Source organism: Clytia hemisphaerica, unplaced genomic scaffold, assembly GCF_902728285.1.
Source record: "Clytia hemisphaerica strain Z4C2 unplaced genomic scaffold, Clytia hemisphaerica genome assembly, whole genome shotgun sequence".
Lineage (NCBI taxonomy): Eukaryota > Metazoa > Cnidaria > Hydrozoa > Leptothecata > Clytiidae > Clytia > Clytia hemisphaerica.
Window position 1 is genome coordinate 66856 of NW_027104020.1, and position 17977 is coordinate 84832.

At 34.6% G+C, this 17977-nt stretch overlaps 1 protein-coding gene across 2 annotated transcripts; it reads right to left on the reverse strand.

Moving 5' to 3' along the window:
* Positions 1-3233: 3233 nt before the first annotated feature.
* On the reverse strand, positions 3234-17086 carry LOC136811453 (glycogenin-1-like). 2 transcript variants are annotated; one of them, XM_067068062.1, is made up of 6 exons: positions 16891-17086; positions 8333-8475; positions 7353-7690; positions 6607-6733; positions 6071-6242; positions 3234-3691 (listed from the first exon to the last, which is right to left on the reverse strand). In XM_067068062.1, exons 2-6 carry the CDS (start codon positions 8470-8472, stop codon positions 3455-3457), a joined length of 1014 nt encoding a protein of 337 aa, XP_066924163.1. In that variant the 5' UTR covers positions 8473-8475; positions 16891-17086; the 3' UTR covers positions 3234-3454. The 2 variants fall into 2 exon arrangements, with proteins under 2 accessions (XP_066924163.1, XP_066924162.1); XM_067068061.1 differs by lacking the exon at positions 16891-17086 and adding an exon at positions 9343-9414.
* Between the last annotated feature and the right edge of the window lie 891 nt (positions 17087-17977).

The window sequence follows — 17977 nt, forward strand, 5'->3', positions numbered from 1 at the left end:
AAATAACTGCTTAAATTATTTTTTGAATAATATAATATTGTTTCAAAACCATGTTTTATAAAATCCTGAGTTATGTAACTCGAAAATTTAAGGTGCACCTCACCTAAAATGACAGAGCTATGTAATTGGAAAAATTTAGGTGTACCTAAGAAAACCGATTTTATAATATATAACTCGAAAACTTAAGGTTCGTCTAAAATGACCCATGTCAAAATTAACTCGAAAAACGAGTTATGACGTCGCGGGGTTTCCCGATTCACAGATACGGGAAACAAAGTTTATTTTCGGATTCTGGCAGTGCAGGGCGCATGCGCCAAATTGTATTGACGTTTCTTTAAATACACGCTTCCAAGATGGTAGCTCATCTCGGTTCATGCTGATCATCTTCAGCTTAACCTAAATCATTTCACTAATCATTTATTTATTCTGTTCCGTTCATGTCATTGCTCCATTCTACTCTGGAGAACTACACAACAAATCCAAACCACTGAAAAAGATTCAATTTTACGAAGTACAAGGCGTTGTAAAAGCTTTTACCAATTACTGATATATCTTTATGATAATTTTGACTCATTTTGTGAATTTCCGTTTTTAGTAGGAGTAGTTTGTAGCGTTCTGAGTAGTAATCCCAAAGGTTTTACATTTCGAAAGCATCATTTGAACCCCTATTCGGCTTTTACAGGGACGAAGTGGTTTTCATCCTGGGGTAGGTCGTGCCATAACAAAAAAGACCAAGTACGTGCCTTGATCTTAGAACGCTCCTACACTCGTTGTAAATTAATGAAGCCTTACCTCACGCTATCAGCCGAACAAATACCAATTTACAAACTGTGTTGTTATTGTCTTTAACGAAGAATTAAAAAGAAATGACGTCTCCACAAAAAGATCTTGAAACTTTGTGTACGAAAAATTGATTCCGAGTTAGCTAACTCGAAAAAAAAAATTTGAAAAAAAAAACAATATGGCTTTGTGGAAAAGAAAAATTTCAACTCGAAAATCCATTTATGGAAATTAAAAATCCAGTTAGAGTTGAGTGACGTCATAATTTGCATTTTTATGACGTCATAATTGAGCTAACTCGCAAATTCCTCGCTCAAAAATTTCTAACTAAGACTATAGAGGCCCCCAGTCACCTTTCAAATCATGCAATCACGCAAAAAAAATTTCAAATTATGTTATCACGAGTTAAATTTCTTTCCCATCACGATCGCGTTGGTTCCTCCGATAACGCAATCACGCAAAAAAATTTCCAAATTATGTTACAACTTACACTAGTTAAATTTCTTTCCTATCACGATCGCGTTGGTTCCTCCGATAACGCAATCACGCAATTTAAAATCTTTTAAATCACGAAATTGCGAACTTGAAAAACGCAAAAGAAATTTGCTCAGCAGAGATTTCTTTTGAAAACAGACGGATCACGTGTCTAGGATGGGAAATAATAAGTGGGAAATGCCCATCTAGGAGTTTTGGATGTAGCCCTTTGGGGGGCTTTGAAATCAAAGAATTATAAGAGACACTGGATAAATAACTCATAAAACGGTTGAGAGCGATCATTGTATTTCTATTGTTTCAGAAAACAATTGATGTTCTAGCTTTTTCCGCAAATGACAACTGTCATGCCGGCTCGAAGGTATCTCATTTTAAAAAAGGTTCTCTAGCGTTTTCTTTTTGTACCTTTGCAGGGAAAAACTTTAAATGTAAGGCAAAAATACCAAGCCGGATACATTTGTGAAAACTAATGTGAGAAAAACATCATTAGACAAGAAAAACCAAACAAAATGCTTACAGTAAGCATGAATATGTAGTAATACGAAATTTTCAATTGTGAATATCTTGCCTTGCCTTGCGCTTCTTTTTTTTATAACAATGGTTTAAATCCATTTTATCATAGGCTGCTGGCATCCACTAACGGATTCGTGCTCCTTATAGAGGATGCTTAATAAGCGATATTTCCTTTGTCCAGAGATTTGCCGCCTTTAGCCGATATACGGCTAAAGACAATTTTAGCTGGCGAGTGTCTACAAATATAACATTACGTAATGTTAAAATTTTCTGTGAGGCACCAAATCATAGATTGGAAAATATATTTGGATTTCGAAAAAAAAGTAGGCGGAAGGAAGTTTGCTTGCTTTTCTTCCTCCTTTCTTGTTTAATGTGCAGATTTTGTAAAAGATGAGAAATTTTAGATTTATTGAATATAAGTGCCTTGATGTATCTTCTGTGTGCACCAACAAAATTTTGCTTCATAAAACTACATTTTGATGCTTGAATTTGGACTTGTATGAGTGTATAATTTTTTACCACACTGGATTCGTTGATCACTTTGGCTCCAGATAATTATTTTGTCAGTTCTACAGATATGTTGCAGATTATTTCAAGGTATTCTAGTTATGTTTATACAGTACATTTTGGGGGTCATATTGAATATTTCTGACATTACTTCTTTATGATTCTACTAAAGGGGAAAGGGAGTGTTGTTGTTCCTTCAACAAGGGCCTTTAAATATTAAAACAAAGAAAGAACTTTTCTTCAGCTTTGGCATTTCACTTTTTAATACTGTGTGGCCTTTGTATCTTTTCAGGTACTTAGCTTCAATTCTTTGAAGAGGTTGGGGTGTTTCTGGTTGTTTTCTTTCACTTTTGTGTTCATGTTTGTATTTTTTGAGCTTCGACCGAAGAGCTGATGGAAAAGTTTTGATAAATTTACAGACCAGATATCTTATAAAAGCAAAAGTCAAAAATAAATCTACAGACTGTACATAATGCGCGCATCAGATTGTTTTTTTATCTTTTTTCTGTTTTGTTTTTCTGGTCTGGGATTCGAATTTCGAATGTAAACATTCCATTGAAAACGTTCGAAAATATCGCACATCAATGTCAATCAAATTATTAACTCGCCAAGATTTCCTTAGCGAACCGGAAAGCGGTTGGTAGATCATTAAGCAGACCTATACTACCTAGGGTTTTGTAGAGGTCTGCGATTCAGACTAATTTTATCATGGATATTCTTAACGTTTTTGGGGAAATCATCCTGAAATATTCTTACAGCACATTCTTAGGTTAGGATCCTAATTCATAATAGATTTAACATTTAGTACATACGTTTCAAGCAGCACTTTTGTAAAAGCAGTGAGCCTAACTTGGGCCTAACTTGGGGATAATTTATAATTGAAAATGCTATTAAAATAGTATTCTTAGCTTTGGTAGCAAAATTCCATGATGTATATATAATTTCTTAAGAGATTTATGAATCATATATTCTAATAATATTATTTTCTAAGTGTACAAAATTTAACAGAAACAGAGGCATTGTAAAAAATATAAAAGCTTACTACAAGAATAATGCAACAAACCATACAAAAAATAAATAATTTTGCTGCAGCTAATAAGTTATTTTCAATTTTCAATTTTACTAGAATTTCGGGGACAATGTTTAAAAGTTCCAAGGCATTTTAGGTTTGCTTGTCAGTGGTATTAGGCTTTGTCTTTTGGACATCTGCGGATTTGTTTTGGACGGTTTCTATAGGTGCAGTGGCGACCATCATGGCTTTCATATGAGTGAGAATGTTATCAAAACGATCTTCTCCTTGGTAGTCGGGAACACCTTGCTCCCATTGTTGTCGACGATCAGCATACACGGCACGTGCTTCTTCCCAGTTGCGCCACGAATTTGGAGAACTGCTTGGTTTCTGGTGGAAGAAGATAGGATTCGTCAAAAAAGATTTATACATCAAACAGCACAGAATAACTATCAATCTTGAAGGTTTAACAACGGTCCGTTTTAATTTCAAACATGCTGTATGTGACACACAAAAACATCTTTTGGAGCTGACACTTGAATGGAACACTTGATCAGATTAGAAGTAGCAAAAAAGGGGGTCGGTGAATAAATTGCAAACGAGTTTGATAAATTTAAATTATTTCAAATCAAGAATACTATAAAATTCGCGCAGCATTTCCAAGATATTCAAAAGTTTAGGCTTGCTTTCCCTTTTCCGACGAATGATATGCTAACATATTATCATAGACCGTTGAAAAGATAATTCAGAGCACTATAATTTTTGAGGAAATAGTACCTCTGTACCAAAAATGAAGTATTGGCATCAAAGGATAAAAAGTTCATTTTTTCATCTTCATTTCGTAAAATCTTTTGAACTACTTTTTTCAAAAATTATTGTGTTCTGAATTACCTTTTCAGCGGTAATATGTTAGAACCATACGTTGACTAGTGATACTTTTATGGACCTACCTTGTTGTGCATTTAACATATTTAAAATTGATATCTACGTGACGTGACCATTAAATAATCATTCAGAACACAAATATTGACAATCTATTAAAATTAGTCGTTTGTTTCTTATAAAAAAAACATTTAGCAACCAAAAATTCATGCTCTTGAAATATTCTTTCATATTCAAGACTTTGTGAGCAAAAAACATCCATCTCGTCAAAAAATTGATTAATTTGGATAAGAACATTAATGTATGCTTATTAATAGTGATTCTTATAGATAAAGATGCATTTTTTGAGCCAACAAAATTATTTTGCAAAATCCTGCTTGAGCTATCTTTTACCTATGATGGTACCCTACTTTCATGCAAAAGATTAGAAAAAATTAATGATCCAATTTTTCACAAAGTCCAAAAAGTCCCGTTTTTTAGCCGTTTTTTGGCCCAAATTTGTTCAAAAACATTTTTTTTCGAAAATCGGGCTCCGTCACATTCGAGGGTTTATAGTTATGCATCTTTGTGCAAAAAATCATAAAGAATGAAAGAGCCAATCTCGAGAAAAGCTAATACCTAAGTAATTGATAATGTGCTTATAAAAAAATATCGAATTTGGCCAGTTTTTCCATAAAAACACGCAAAGCAACCAAAATTTCCTGTCTAAACACACATATTCTTTAAAAGTAAGCCCTCATGAGCAATAAAAAACATCTATTTCATAAAAACATTGAGTAATTTGACTAAGAACATTGATGTATGCTTATTAATAGTGATTCTTATAGATAAACACGCGTTTTTTGAGCCAACTAATGTTTTTTGCGAAAATCTGCTTGAGCCATCTTTTACCTATGATGCTACCCTACTTTCATGCAAAAAAATCAGAAAAAATTAATGATCCAATTTTTCACAAAGTCCAAAAAAACCCATTTTTTAGCCGTTTTTTGGCCCAAATTTGCCCCCAAATTTTTTTTTTCGAAAATCGGGCTCCGTCACATTCGAGGGTTTATAGTTACACATCTTTGTGCAAAAAAATCAGAAAAAACTAATGAGCCAATCTCGAGAAAAGTTGGTAACGAACGAACGAACGAACGAACGAACGAACGAACGAACGAACGAACGAACGAACGAACGAACGAACGAACGAACGAACGAACGAACGGTGGTTAATTTATAGGACCTCCACCGGGGTAGGTCCAAAAAAGGGATTATTTGTTAGAATTGAAACATTTTTTGAAAAGTGGCGAGCAGAAAAAGATTAGTGCAGACTTAAACGAACTGACTTTAATGTTATCAATATACGCTATCACGCCAAATATTTTGTTCAAAACGAAAATCGCAAAAATCTGTTCGTCAAGCAAAAGTAGCAAGAATCATAAATTAAACCAAACTATATTGGCTATAACTCTATAAATGTAACACAAGAAAAACGTCCCAATAGTCACGCAATCACGCGAACACAGGGAAGAGAAGGTAACAAAAAATCACAAGAAGTTATGGTACATTTTAGGTCAAAATATGACGTCATTATTTATTCTTTCTAAGGCCTAAGCAAAAGGAATCAAGTCAAATAGGGGCCAGTCAATTTTTCATCGCCTTTTGTGATCTTTAGGACCCGAGTTATCATTCATATAAGTTACCTCTGCATGTAACATGCCCTATGTGCACGAACATGTGCAAAGAACACCCCAAGAAACACCTCTCGCAACTACGAAACTGACGTCTCAGGCTAACCACGGAACCTATGTTAAAAATGTTTCACTAATAGATTACCAACCCTCTGGTAAAACAGTTCTATGGAAGTGGAAGTGATATTCAATTGTACGGATGAACACACTGACTTACTGAAGAAGCACCTCCTCCAACTTTGTACATATCCCACCACATTTGAGCAAATATGTCATCCGAAACGCTAGGTGTTGCAATGTTACGTACTTTACCCGTCTTATCGTCATAATGATGGTGCCAGGGTTTGATAGCTCCCAAGAAATGGACGATCTTTACACCTTGCCCATACCTTTAACAAAAAAAGGGCAATTGACATACACGTTTGGAACTGGTCACAAGTAGAACGAGTTAGGCTTCTTCTCATCCTCTAGCGAAATTGGGCAAATCCCATACAGTACGACATTAGAAGAAATCGGGCGAAAAAGAGGTCCATTTGCAAAATTTCCACGCAAAAATTAGTTTAGATTCTCGGAGAAAATCCACGCGAAAATTAATCCACTGAAGGTTAGGTAGTCACATTACATTGCACCCATTACTTGAACATTACTCGATGATCTAGAGGATGCACAAAATGTAGAATAGATCAACGTAACTTTGATTTCAGAAGGAAAGGATAGATCAACGTAACTTTGATTCCAGAAGGAAAGGAATACCTCATAAAAGCAGGAGTGTAGCTGTATGTGATATTAGCCACCATATTGTATACGAAAGGAAGACGACGTGAGGAGCCACTTGCCGACCAATCCGAGAAGAAGTCATTCAATAAACCTTGATCACCACCTGAAAAAAGAAGTTGGAAGATTTGGATATCTCATACCAATGGAAATCCTGGAAATCCGAAGAAATTTCTCAGAAGAAAGTCCATGGACATCTAACAAAATGTTAATTTAATAAAGTTTATGGCTTTTATCACTTCGAAAATAAGGGTGCCTTAAAGTTTCAAAGTCGCTCTGATAGATAGAATCTTAGCGGGTTTTCAAGTTTTTTTTGGCTGTTTTTCCGGTCGCTCAACACATTTTTTATAAGCAACTCCAATTTTGTGGTCAGTGCTGGGGTTGCTCATTTTCGGAAAAATCTGCTTTGACTACCACTACTATTATGACACAATGATGTTTGTTGGGTCAAGGGCTATCGTTTACATGGTTAGGTTATCGAAAAAGATTTTACTTTGCGAGACAGTGAAAAAAATCAGCTAGTTTGAGCCCTCGAGCCTTAGCAACCTGTTATGTGATATAGAAGAAAATGTGTAGTGTTTTCTTTTTTATCTACAGTAATAAGATTCATAAGCTGGCAATATTATTATTGGAATAAGGCGGGTAAACACACTGCTTAAAAACAAATTTAAATCGAAATCGTTTTCAAGGTTCTCTATGTTGATTAAAGGAAGGAAAGTAATTACCATCGAAGCTACCCATCTTTTTTGCAAACTCGAGCAATTTGTGGTAGGTATCAACATTAGGTTTGAAAACGAAAACACCTGTGTTGAAACAGTCAGGCCATCCGACATCAGGGGCAGCAGAAAGTTCTTCCCGCTCGAATAAATCGTCAACGTTTTGAAGAACCATAGTGTCTGCATCAAGAAAAACGCATTTTTCATATTGTTTTAGAGTCCATGCTCGTAATTTGGTGAAGGTACATCCTAGTTCTGGTCTAGCAAGAATGGCAAGTCTCTCCTCGTCTCCACTTTCAAGCAGATTTACGTCGATAATCTCATCCCAATACTGCTTTAAGCCATCTCTAAGATACAAAAGTTAAAATCATCATCTTTTCAATAAATGCGCGATAAGTAAAATGCGTATGCATTACGCCAAGCATCAATTTAAGCCGAGGTAGAACTATTTTTACATCGGTACATATCAATACTTTTCACGTCAGCACATAACAGATTAAAAAACTCATTTTTAGTCCTCGAACAGCCTAATGCTAAGTTAAAAACGAAAGAAAGAAAATCCTCTTTTTCTTTTCAAAAGATAAATTCTCATTACTAAAAATTGCAATTTCTGTGGTGATTAAGGTGAATAACTACAAGAAAGCGCTCAATACGCTATTTTTATGCTCAAAATTTTCACAAAAATTCCGTCTTTGCTTGAGGTATGTACTTCATGTCAAATTCAGAGTTGAATTTTTCGCGGTGATTAAATTTCGCGATTGACATTTTTCGAGTTTTGATAAAAAGGATGACATCCTAATCCGCGAAATTTTATCCCCGCGAAAACTTACCCCATTAAAGGAAAAAAGCGTGTAAGTTGTAGAGCAAAACATAAACATAAAAATCACCATTTTGTCCAATTCACATTCTCAAAATTTGAGATTTTCTCTATAATATACAACAAATTTAAAGTACAGGGAAACAGTGTTATAAAGGATAAAGCTTCTCACCTAACATGAGAGGAGACATGATCTGTTACCATCAGCACGCATTTGCGAGTTGTTCCACTTCTTTTGAGGGATTTGCCCAATACATCTGCGCCACGTGCATAGTCGTCGTTGGTTATCAAACTCACGAAAGCTTCAGACATTTTCTAGTGATTTAAAAGAAATTATGAAAAGTATTGTATTAAGGAGTTCTTACGAAAGTATAAATAAGAACTAATGCACTTGAAATTCATTGCAAAGTCCATAAATTAAAAAAAAAGACTCGCAACCTTAAAAAAATTAAACTGGAAAGACTGGCTACGATATTCTTTCATAATAGCATGATCATCTCATTCTTTTTCATATCTTTAGCAATAGTTGCTGAAAATAAAACATGATCTTTCATAATCTCTGACAAAAAGTAGCTTAATAAGATTATTGCCAACTTTACTTTTTTCATTGGTTTCAAATTTCTGATTTCAATTTCATGTCAACATGACAGCTGTAAAACTAAAAGTTCCATTGTAAATGCAAAACCACCTTTAGTTCAGGATTTCATAAGTTTGATTAAAAGTTATAACAAATTACTTTGCTTAGGAATGAATGTGCTAACTTCTCACTACACATTCATAAAAAATATTACTTGTTCTCTCTTGATCGTCTAAATGGACGTGTACATTTTTTAAAACGTACTCTACGTACTACTAAACTGCTATTTCCTAGGTGTTGGGTGTTGTCACTTTATTACTTTACACTTTCACACTACATCTTAATATTTTGTGACAAACAAAAAAACGTCTTGGGATAAAGAGTCTACCTATGCATACTGCAAACTGAGTCCTCTACCTCATTTCAAAGGGGAGAAAAGCTGCGCAAAAAAATGAATAACTGAGTGCACAGGGAGTGCACACCCTCGAAAAATTGTACTTTTTACTCATTTTCTTGAATCTACGATGATACTTTTCTTGCTTAATGTTTTCTGTAATCTGCAGGGACCACAAAACAATTTGCAATGTTTTTAATAAAATACAAACCTTAAATAGTAATTGGTTGATCAGTACAATCCCTTCCATCTTACCTAAAGAATACCCTCGAAAAATTTCATAGACCTGTGATAGTTAGAAAGTTTGGCACAAAATTGTATTTTTTGGAATTTTTCCATGATTGATTTAGTAGTGCATTTTAACGAACATGTCCAAATGTTTTAACTTGTCATGCACTAAGTCAAAAAAAAATCAGGGAAAAATTAAAGGATTTTACTGAAACTTGATCTATGTATGTTTAAGCAAAGTGCACAGTAAACTTAAGAAGAGCCAAAATAACAATAGTGAGGTAAATGTTCCTATCTGTTATGAAGGTTGAAAATTTTGTGATGACGTCATGGTAAGCCTTTCCAGACAAAACTTAAAGGCTTGTAATTTTCATCTGATAGGTGGCCGGGTGACATAATTTGGTGCTGCTGTTTGAAATTAAGTTTTAGACCCTCTAAGGGTCATCTGTGCCAAATCTCATGTTTTTATCACCATCTGAAGTTTTTTGTGCTAGTAGACCTCACTACAAAGGAACTTCAGCAAAAAGAAAAAGACCTGAAAAAGTCATTAAATGATTTAAAGCCTAATATTAAAGCATTCAATTCAATAAAGAAAAATTCAAGGTATTTCTTCTCCTATGCAAAAAGAAATACAGCAATAGCTGAAATCCTATCTAAACACAATTCAGTGCTCTGAAACCAGCTGAGCTCTAACTTGGTAAAAATCATCCCTCAAAAAATGACTAAAATTTGGGATATTTTGGCCCATTGGCAAACTTCATAGGGGTCTAGGTCACTGAATTTGTTGTAATATAAGGGTAATGATGACTCTGTCCTATCAAAACCATGAAAATAGGTGAAAAAAGTTGTCAAATGTGCTTTTTTGAGCCAAGAAGGCTTTTTTTCTCATTTGTGACCCTCCAAACGATTTGGAGTACATTAAAAACGAGACCGGTCATGGTGCGGTCATGCTCGTGCCGCTTTCCTACTGGTTAATTGTGCGTGTAAAAGTTGAAAAAAGCGGCCAGAAGACCGCACAGTACCGTATGGTCCGTGCGTACAAAACGTCGACTAAAGCGGACGATGGTGCGGTCCGCGCCGACTAAAGCGGACGATAGTGCGGTCCCCGCCGTTTGTTTATATTTCTTTCGGTTGCCATAAGAATTTCAGCCTCGAGTTCAAGCAAGCAAAACAACAACTTGTTTCTGGACACACAAAAAGAACTTGCAATGTTCGATGTTCGATGCTCACATGTGAATTCTTGAGTTCAACTTTGTTTATTTTGCCGAACGTTATAAAATTGGCGAACAGTCATGTAAAAAACCATTCCGTAAAATGTATGCTATTTGTTATGATTTCTCGTTTGCCGGTAAACGTTTCGAACGGCAAAATGTCCGCACCATGACCGCACTGAATACCGCACTTATTCAAATGGTGCTCTTTAGTGACCGATCGAGTGCGTTTGAATAGATTTTTAGAAAAGATTTTTGGATGATTTCTGGCCGATACAAAGGTATCATTTTACCGCACGGTAAATCGTTTCGCCGCTTTTTTGCCGCACATTTTATCGATCTGTCTGCACCAAGACAGGTCTCATTTTTAATGTACTCCAAATCGCTTGGGGGGTCACATTTTCTTAACCAGAGCTGAGGTCATTTTATTGCATCCAGTAATTGGCAGTTAGAAAATAAATTTGATCTGAAAATCATAATTCCTCATCACATTTCAGAAGGGTTTCTAGGAAAATCAAATAAATGGTACTCTTTGATAACTTAAAGAGGCTGAAATTTCACTCAAATGACTTCTAACTCCCCTGAAGCCTTAATTTTGTAAAATTGACTTTAAAAGTATATACATTTTTGGCGGTTAGTGTAAAACACAGGTCACAGGTCACAGGTCACAGGTCAGTGTTGACAGGTCAGCTTCAATTACTGTAAAACACAAAGAAAATGCTTGAAAAAAAGCTGTTAATGTCAAAAATATAATTCCAAAGGTATTTTATTGATCTAGAACTATTTTAAAGCTAAAAATCTACCCACGTGCATACTATGTGATTTCGCGTTTTATACCGTGTATAACAGAGACCTGTAATATACTTGTATTATATATTACATCTATATCACACATGAAAAATATTGTCTTTTCAATGTTATACGCATGTTACATATGTTATATACAAAGAATAAAGAAATATTCGAATATCGATCTCACCTTTGCTTTAAACAGCCCTCTAACAGGAAAATAGCTATTTCACAATCACTATGTCATATCTCATTTTATCTCCTGCATCACCTTGGGTATGATAACAAGAATTGATGAAAATAGCGTCAATGGGATTATATTTTACAAATGTTTCGATATTTTTATCCCCTGCTTTGTATTTTTGATAAAATGACGTCACTATTTTCATCTCTCTAACAGTTACATCAATATGCCTTCTTACCTGTCTTTAAAAATATAAATAAAAGAATCACGGAAAAGGATGCGAAAAAAAAAGACATAGTGTGAGAACAGAGTAATCAAACTCATTAGAAAAAGTACCATTAGAAATCATAAAAAATCAACCTGAATAAATGCAATCGAAATTCCAGAGAACTTCATAATTCCCCAAACAACATTACATTACTTTGTCAAACACCATCACATAAATTTTACAATTACGTTAGAGTAGACTACGCTCGCCCCCGGAGAGGTTTATTTGGAAAGGGTAATTATATTTTATTGTTCGGTTCTTTTTTAAAGATTCGCCGGGTTGGAAAAGTATGAATTTCTTTGTACATATTTTACCTACCCCAAATATTTAGGAGGCTGAGTTTTAAACGAATGGTCAAGTTGAAACGAACGATAAATGTATCAAGGTCTGTTTTATTTACCCCCTGGTGACTTAACAAAAGAGACTTAACTCGATGTTACAATCCAATTATTCAAAGTCTCGGCCTTTTTATAATGAGCGAGACATGCGTTCTCTGATTACGCAATTTTCATATTGACATTTTCGAGGCATTTTGATGTAACTGTCTAAAACAGCTCTCTTGGATTATTTATTGTTTTCAAAACCTGTCAATCTATATCCACTTGCAGCGTCAGCATCATACATAAAGAATATTTTATTGTTAATTGGTGTACAAAACCTCATACTTTGAGATAACATCATTATTTACATAATTTAAGTGTCATTTGTTGTCAATATTTGGGGTTGATGATTTGTCGTTTTAGTCTTCTAAATAAATTATGACTTATAACTTAATAGTTTGATAATATATTTACATTACATATTATAATATGTTATGAGTTGTATGTTACGAGTGCGTTACAGTTTTCCGGTCTGTAATTTGTATGACCTGTAACCTGTGACTCATGACCTGTGACCCGTGACCTGTGTTTTACACTAACCGCATTTTTGGCTGAGATTTTTGCCCAAAATGAGTACCCATGATTCCTGGTTCCAGATTTTGTGAAAGCATCATATGGATAGTGCAACAATTCATCAGAAGTTTGAGCCCTACACCTTTCGTATAAAGATAAGGCCAAGTTTAAAGTCTTTCGTAACTCTAAAATCCTAAAAATCATGACAATGTTGCTCAATAAGATAATTTTTGCTCAAGATTGAACACAAAATGAGCCCAGTTTTTACTATTGAATGCAGTTAAATGAGGCTTAGGAATATTTTGACTTTTGGACTTATCTCCAAGTATTTAAGGGTAGACAAGTTGATAGCAAAATTGCTAGCCCTAATCTTTACAAGAAAGATTTAGGACTCCAAGTTCTGATAAATTGTTGCACTGTCTATACTTTAGTGCTTTAACCTCATTTTACCAGTGCCACAACAGCATATGTGCTAATGTTTTTAACTTTCCTATTTCATCCCTTATGTTTAAAATCACAAAGATGTACATAATACAGAAACCTGCCCAATTGGAAATTCTAGAAATGTATTTGGATGTTGTATATATTATATATGAGCTGGTTTCAGAACACTGAATTGAAGTGAACCCACAGTGTCACCCAAACTTTTTTCTAGTTAAGGTTATATCTAACTCTAATAGTATAATTTAGACTTAATAAAGATGTATACTATTTAGCTAAGTTGCAAAAAAACATGTTAAACTACAGTATGATAGTATTTCCCAGATGACTTTTCAGATTTCCCAAGGCAATAAATATATTTTGTTATCAAAGGCGAAAATATAAACACCTACATTATTCCCAAGAGCAATTATAAAATGACAAATTTTTTCTCATTGTTGGATGAAAACTGGCAAAACAAAAAGAAACAACTAATTGTAGTGTTTTGACAGAGAAAGTAGCTGTAGAATCTGATTAGATGTGTTCAAACGAGCAGCAACAAAGATTTTTTGTCTAAGTCTAAAATCGATAAAATCAATTATCAATTAAAATCGATAGCTAATCGATGGGTAATCGATTGATTAAATATAGATTAAAAACAATCATTGATAGCTAATTGATACTGGTAACAATTTTTTAGCAATCAATTAAATTATCACCATAGATTTTAATCAATAATATCGATTAGTATATGTAATCACATGATAACGAGTGCAATTCGAATATAATTGCACGAGTGATTTTTTTGTTATTAATTTTCCAAGTCTGAAAGGACGAGGAAAATTCGAAACAAAAAAATCACGAGTTAAATTTTCGAATTGTACGAGTTATTATGTGATTACGAGCTAATCGCACAATCAGGCACAATGGCTTTCACTACTTTTTCCCAGTTAGGAAAGTAAATTACAGAAATTATGACTGAGATTTTTATATTTTTCTCTTCTCTATGTGTCTTTCTTTTATTGTTGTTTATTGATTTTCTTTCTCACAAAATAAATTTTGAACGCAATTAAAACGTTTGATGCAAAAAAATGTAAGAACAAGCGATACTTTTATGGACCTACCTGGTTATCAAACTAATCAGTGAACATTGAAACACATAAGACATAACTGGTCAAAATACAAAAAAAAATAAAGAAAATGAAAGCATATCTATTGAGAGAAACTATCAACACTATTGAAAAAGATTTTTGAAAAAGAAATAAAAAAGCTATTAAGCGCTTTTCTTTATAAAAACCACTATCAGAAAAATGCACAGCTTAATAAATAAGGTTTCCAGAAAACTCAAACCGTCGCACTCTACCGTGACATTTTCTTCTGTTAGAAAAAATAATAATAAAACAATTTGGCTGATAACATTGATATATGCTCATAAATAGTGATTCTTATAGATAAAGATTCGTTTTTCAGCCAAAAAAATAATAAGTGTTTACAGAAAACTCAAATCATTACCCTCCACCGTGACATTTTCATCGTAAAAAAACTAATAAAAATAATAATAATAATATGGCTAAGAACATTGATGTTTTCTTATTAAAAGTGGTTCTTATAGATAAAAATGCGATTTTTGAGCCAAAAAAATTTTTTTGCAAAAATCTGCTTGAGCCAAGCTTTAACTATGATTGTACCCTACTTTCATGCTAAAAATCAGAAAAAATTAATGATCCAATTTTTCACAAAGTCCAAAAAACCCGTTTTTAAGCCGTTTTTTGGCCCAAATTTGCCCAAAAATTTTTTTTTTCGAAAATCGGGCTCCGTCACATTCGAGGGTTTATGGTTATGCACCTTTGTGCCAAAAATCAGAAAAAACTAATGAACCAATCTCGAGAAAAGCTGGTAACTAACACACTAACGAACGAACGAACATGGGTTAATTTATAGCACCTCCACCCCACCGGGGTAGGTCCAAAAAACATTCGAATCAATTTTGTAAACATTGGCGCGGTATTGAAGAGTGTGATTAACGATTAATTGCTCTCTACAAAATGCAATTAACGATTAATTGCTCTCTTTGAGGGCGTGCCAAATAAGAAAAAATAACCCATCGTGCGATTACAGTGTTAATAATTGATAATATCGATTAATATGGATATAATCGATACTTCGACCCTTTGGATTTTTAATCGATAATATCCATGAAACTTGGGTTAATACACCTTTCTCGTAATTCAAACTTCTCAGAAATTGCCCGGGAAAATGTGCGCTCCACCGGTTGTGTATAAAATTGGTTGGGAGGTAAACGAACGTGCTTTTGCCTGCGAGGGGTTAGGGAAGGTTGGTTTTCAGCTTCTAACTTTTGATAGCAATCTTCTTTTGGCAAGAGATTTTCAGGGTGGTATAACATCATGAATAGATACTAAAATCATACTAAAATTTGAGGGGGTTTTATTCGCCAGAACTTAAGAAAAGCTCAAAAAACCAACTTTCCCTAAGGAAACGTAGGTAAAAACGGGTTGTTTTTACCTCCAGAGACCAAACAGTGGAGAGCATCAGCACACTAGTTTTATGAACTACAGGAAAGGTAGAAAACCCACTTTCCCTAACCCCTCGCAGGCAAAAACGCGTTTCTTTACCTCCCAAACAATTTTGTACAATAACGATGGAGCGCACATTTTCCCAGGCCATATTTCTGAGAACTTTGAATTATGGGAAAGGTGTATTATTTATTTATCGTTTTTAATACTATAATAGATATTTAGTCAATCGATTAATTATCGATTAGCTATAGATTTTAATCGATACAGTAGTAACGTCTGGTTTTGGCGGGACCATACGTCATGGGGAGGTGTGTACCAGTTATCATTAGCTAGTTATGTCCAGACGATTTCAATCGAACGGAATCGACGATCGAACCAGTCGAACCAAATCGAACGCAATCGACCGATTGAAATTCGATTGTCGAACGCAATCGAATCTCAATCGAACGTCAAAATTCTGGGTAATATTCGATTGGTTCGATTGTTGTTCGACTGGTTCAATCGTCGATTCCGTTCGATTGAGATCGTCTGGCTTTATTCTTGCAGCTTCCCAACATCCAAGCTCTCAAACATCACAAGCCGAATGAAATAGACCTTTTTTCAAAGAGGCCACCCTGTCGAATAATTATGTAGTCCAACAGAAAAACAATGATAAAACCATGCATAATTATTACAATATGCATGATACAGTAATTATGCATGGCTCTATCATTGTTTTTATGGCTGGACTACATAATTATTCAATAGGACGTCCTCTTTGAAAAAAGGTCTATTACTTTCGATTTCCCGTAGAAATTATGCGATGAACAATCTGGGGGTCAATAAATCGACGATCGAACGCAATCGAACGCAATCGAACATCAATCGAACGCAATCGAATATCAATCGAATCTGAAAGTTGCGGTAATATTCGATTGAGATTCGATTGCGTTCGACAATCGAATTTCAATCGGTCGATTGCGTTCGATTTGGTTCGACTGGTTCGATCGTCGATTCCGTTCGATTGAGATTGTCTGGTTATGTGAAAACCATAGTATTACTGACATTTCACTTTCACCTTGAGAATGAAGAGAGAGCTCAAAGGTGAATCATCATTTATATGTAATGGACTCCAGTGGAATGGACTGGGTTTATTATACTGATGATAGAAAGCTGTTCGTAGAATATTCACGTTTACAAAATGATAGTGGTCTAATCACAAATTACAATTAATAAAGAAAAAAACTTACTGTTTTTTTCAGGGAATTGAGTCACTTCAAGGCGTATAATGAAGTTAACTTTCTGAAAGTGGAGCCACTCTTGTTGGATGCTTGACTGCAAAGAGTGAGGTGTGTGTGAAACTGGAAAGATACTTTAGCATGCGTTTGACACGTGAACAAAATCTAACGCCAACCTTTTTTGATGGCGGATTGGCGACTGCGCCCCCTCGAAATTTTTCGCTTTTTCCGTGCTATACACACTACTTAGACGATGCTATCGTCCGTATAATATATTATTAACTGGTTGAAGTAAAAGCCGGTCAATACAAGAAAATGCGCTATTTTGATTGGTTCTCTTGGCCACCTTGAACGGGACTTTGTGAAACATGGTTTTTTAGCTTCCTATGTACCTATAGATTACAGTTTGGGATGGTTTTCAGGCTGAATAGGTGATAAAACCCTAAAATTTGACCTAAAACGGGGTCTTTTGCTCAATCTTTACTAGTCGATTTTTCAAAGTGCTCAAATGAACAAACTTTTGCGCTAATCTGATAGAGCTCGAAGTGCTGAGCAAGAAAATGGGGTCATATGTTTGGTTTTGAACATCCGTTGCGGAGCTAGGGCCCGCCAAAGTCGTCAAAATGGCCGTTTTAGCCCTTTTTCTGCTGACGTCAGCATTTTTCCTTCGAATTTTTAGGCACTTTCGCTGGATAGCCCTGAAAGAGTACTTCAAGAAAATTTTATGGTTTGTTGGGTTTCAAATTGTAGATCTCGAGATAATTCAGTTGGAAGTTCTTTGAAAAGTACAATTTTTTGCTGACTCAGCACTTTTTATGGGATTTGTAAGATCTATAAATGGAATACGTAAAATATTGACCTTATCCTGCGCACAGACCTCGCAAGCTCGGTCTGTACTTCGGCTGCGGTCAATATTTTTTTTAAGTTAGATATTAGACTATTATAAAATTTGGAGAAATAAACTATAGACAAACGAAAATAGTAAACTGACAATAAATATATAAATACTCGTATAAATAGATATATAGTTAAATAAAAGCAAATTAGATTCTTGAAAAACTCTCAGAAATACTCGGACAAAAAACTATGTCCTGTTCTG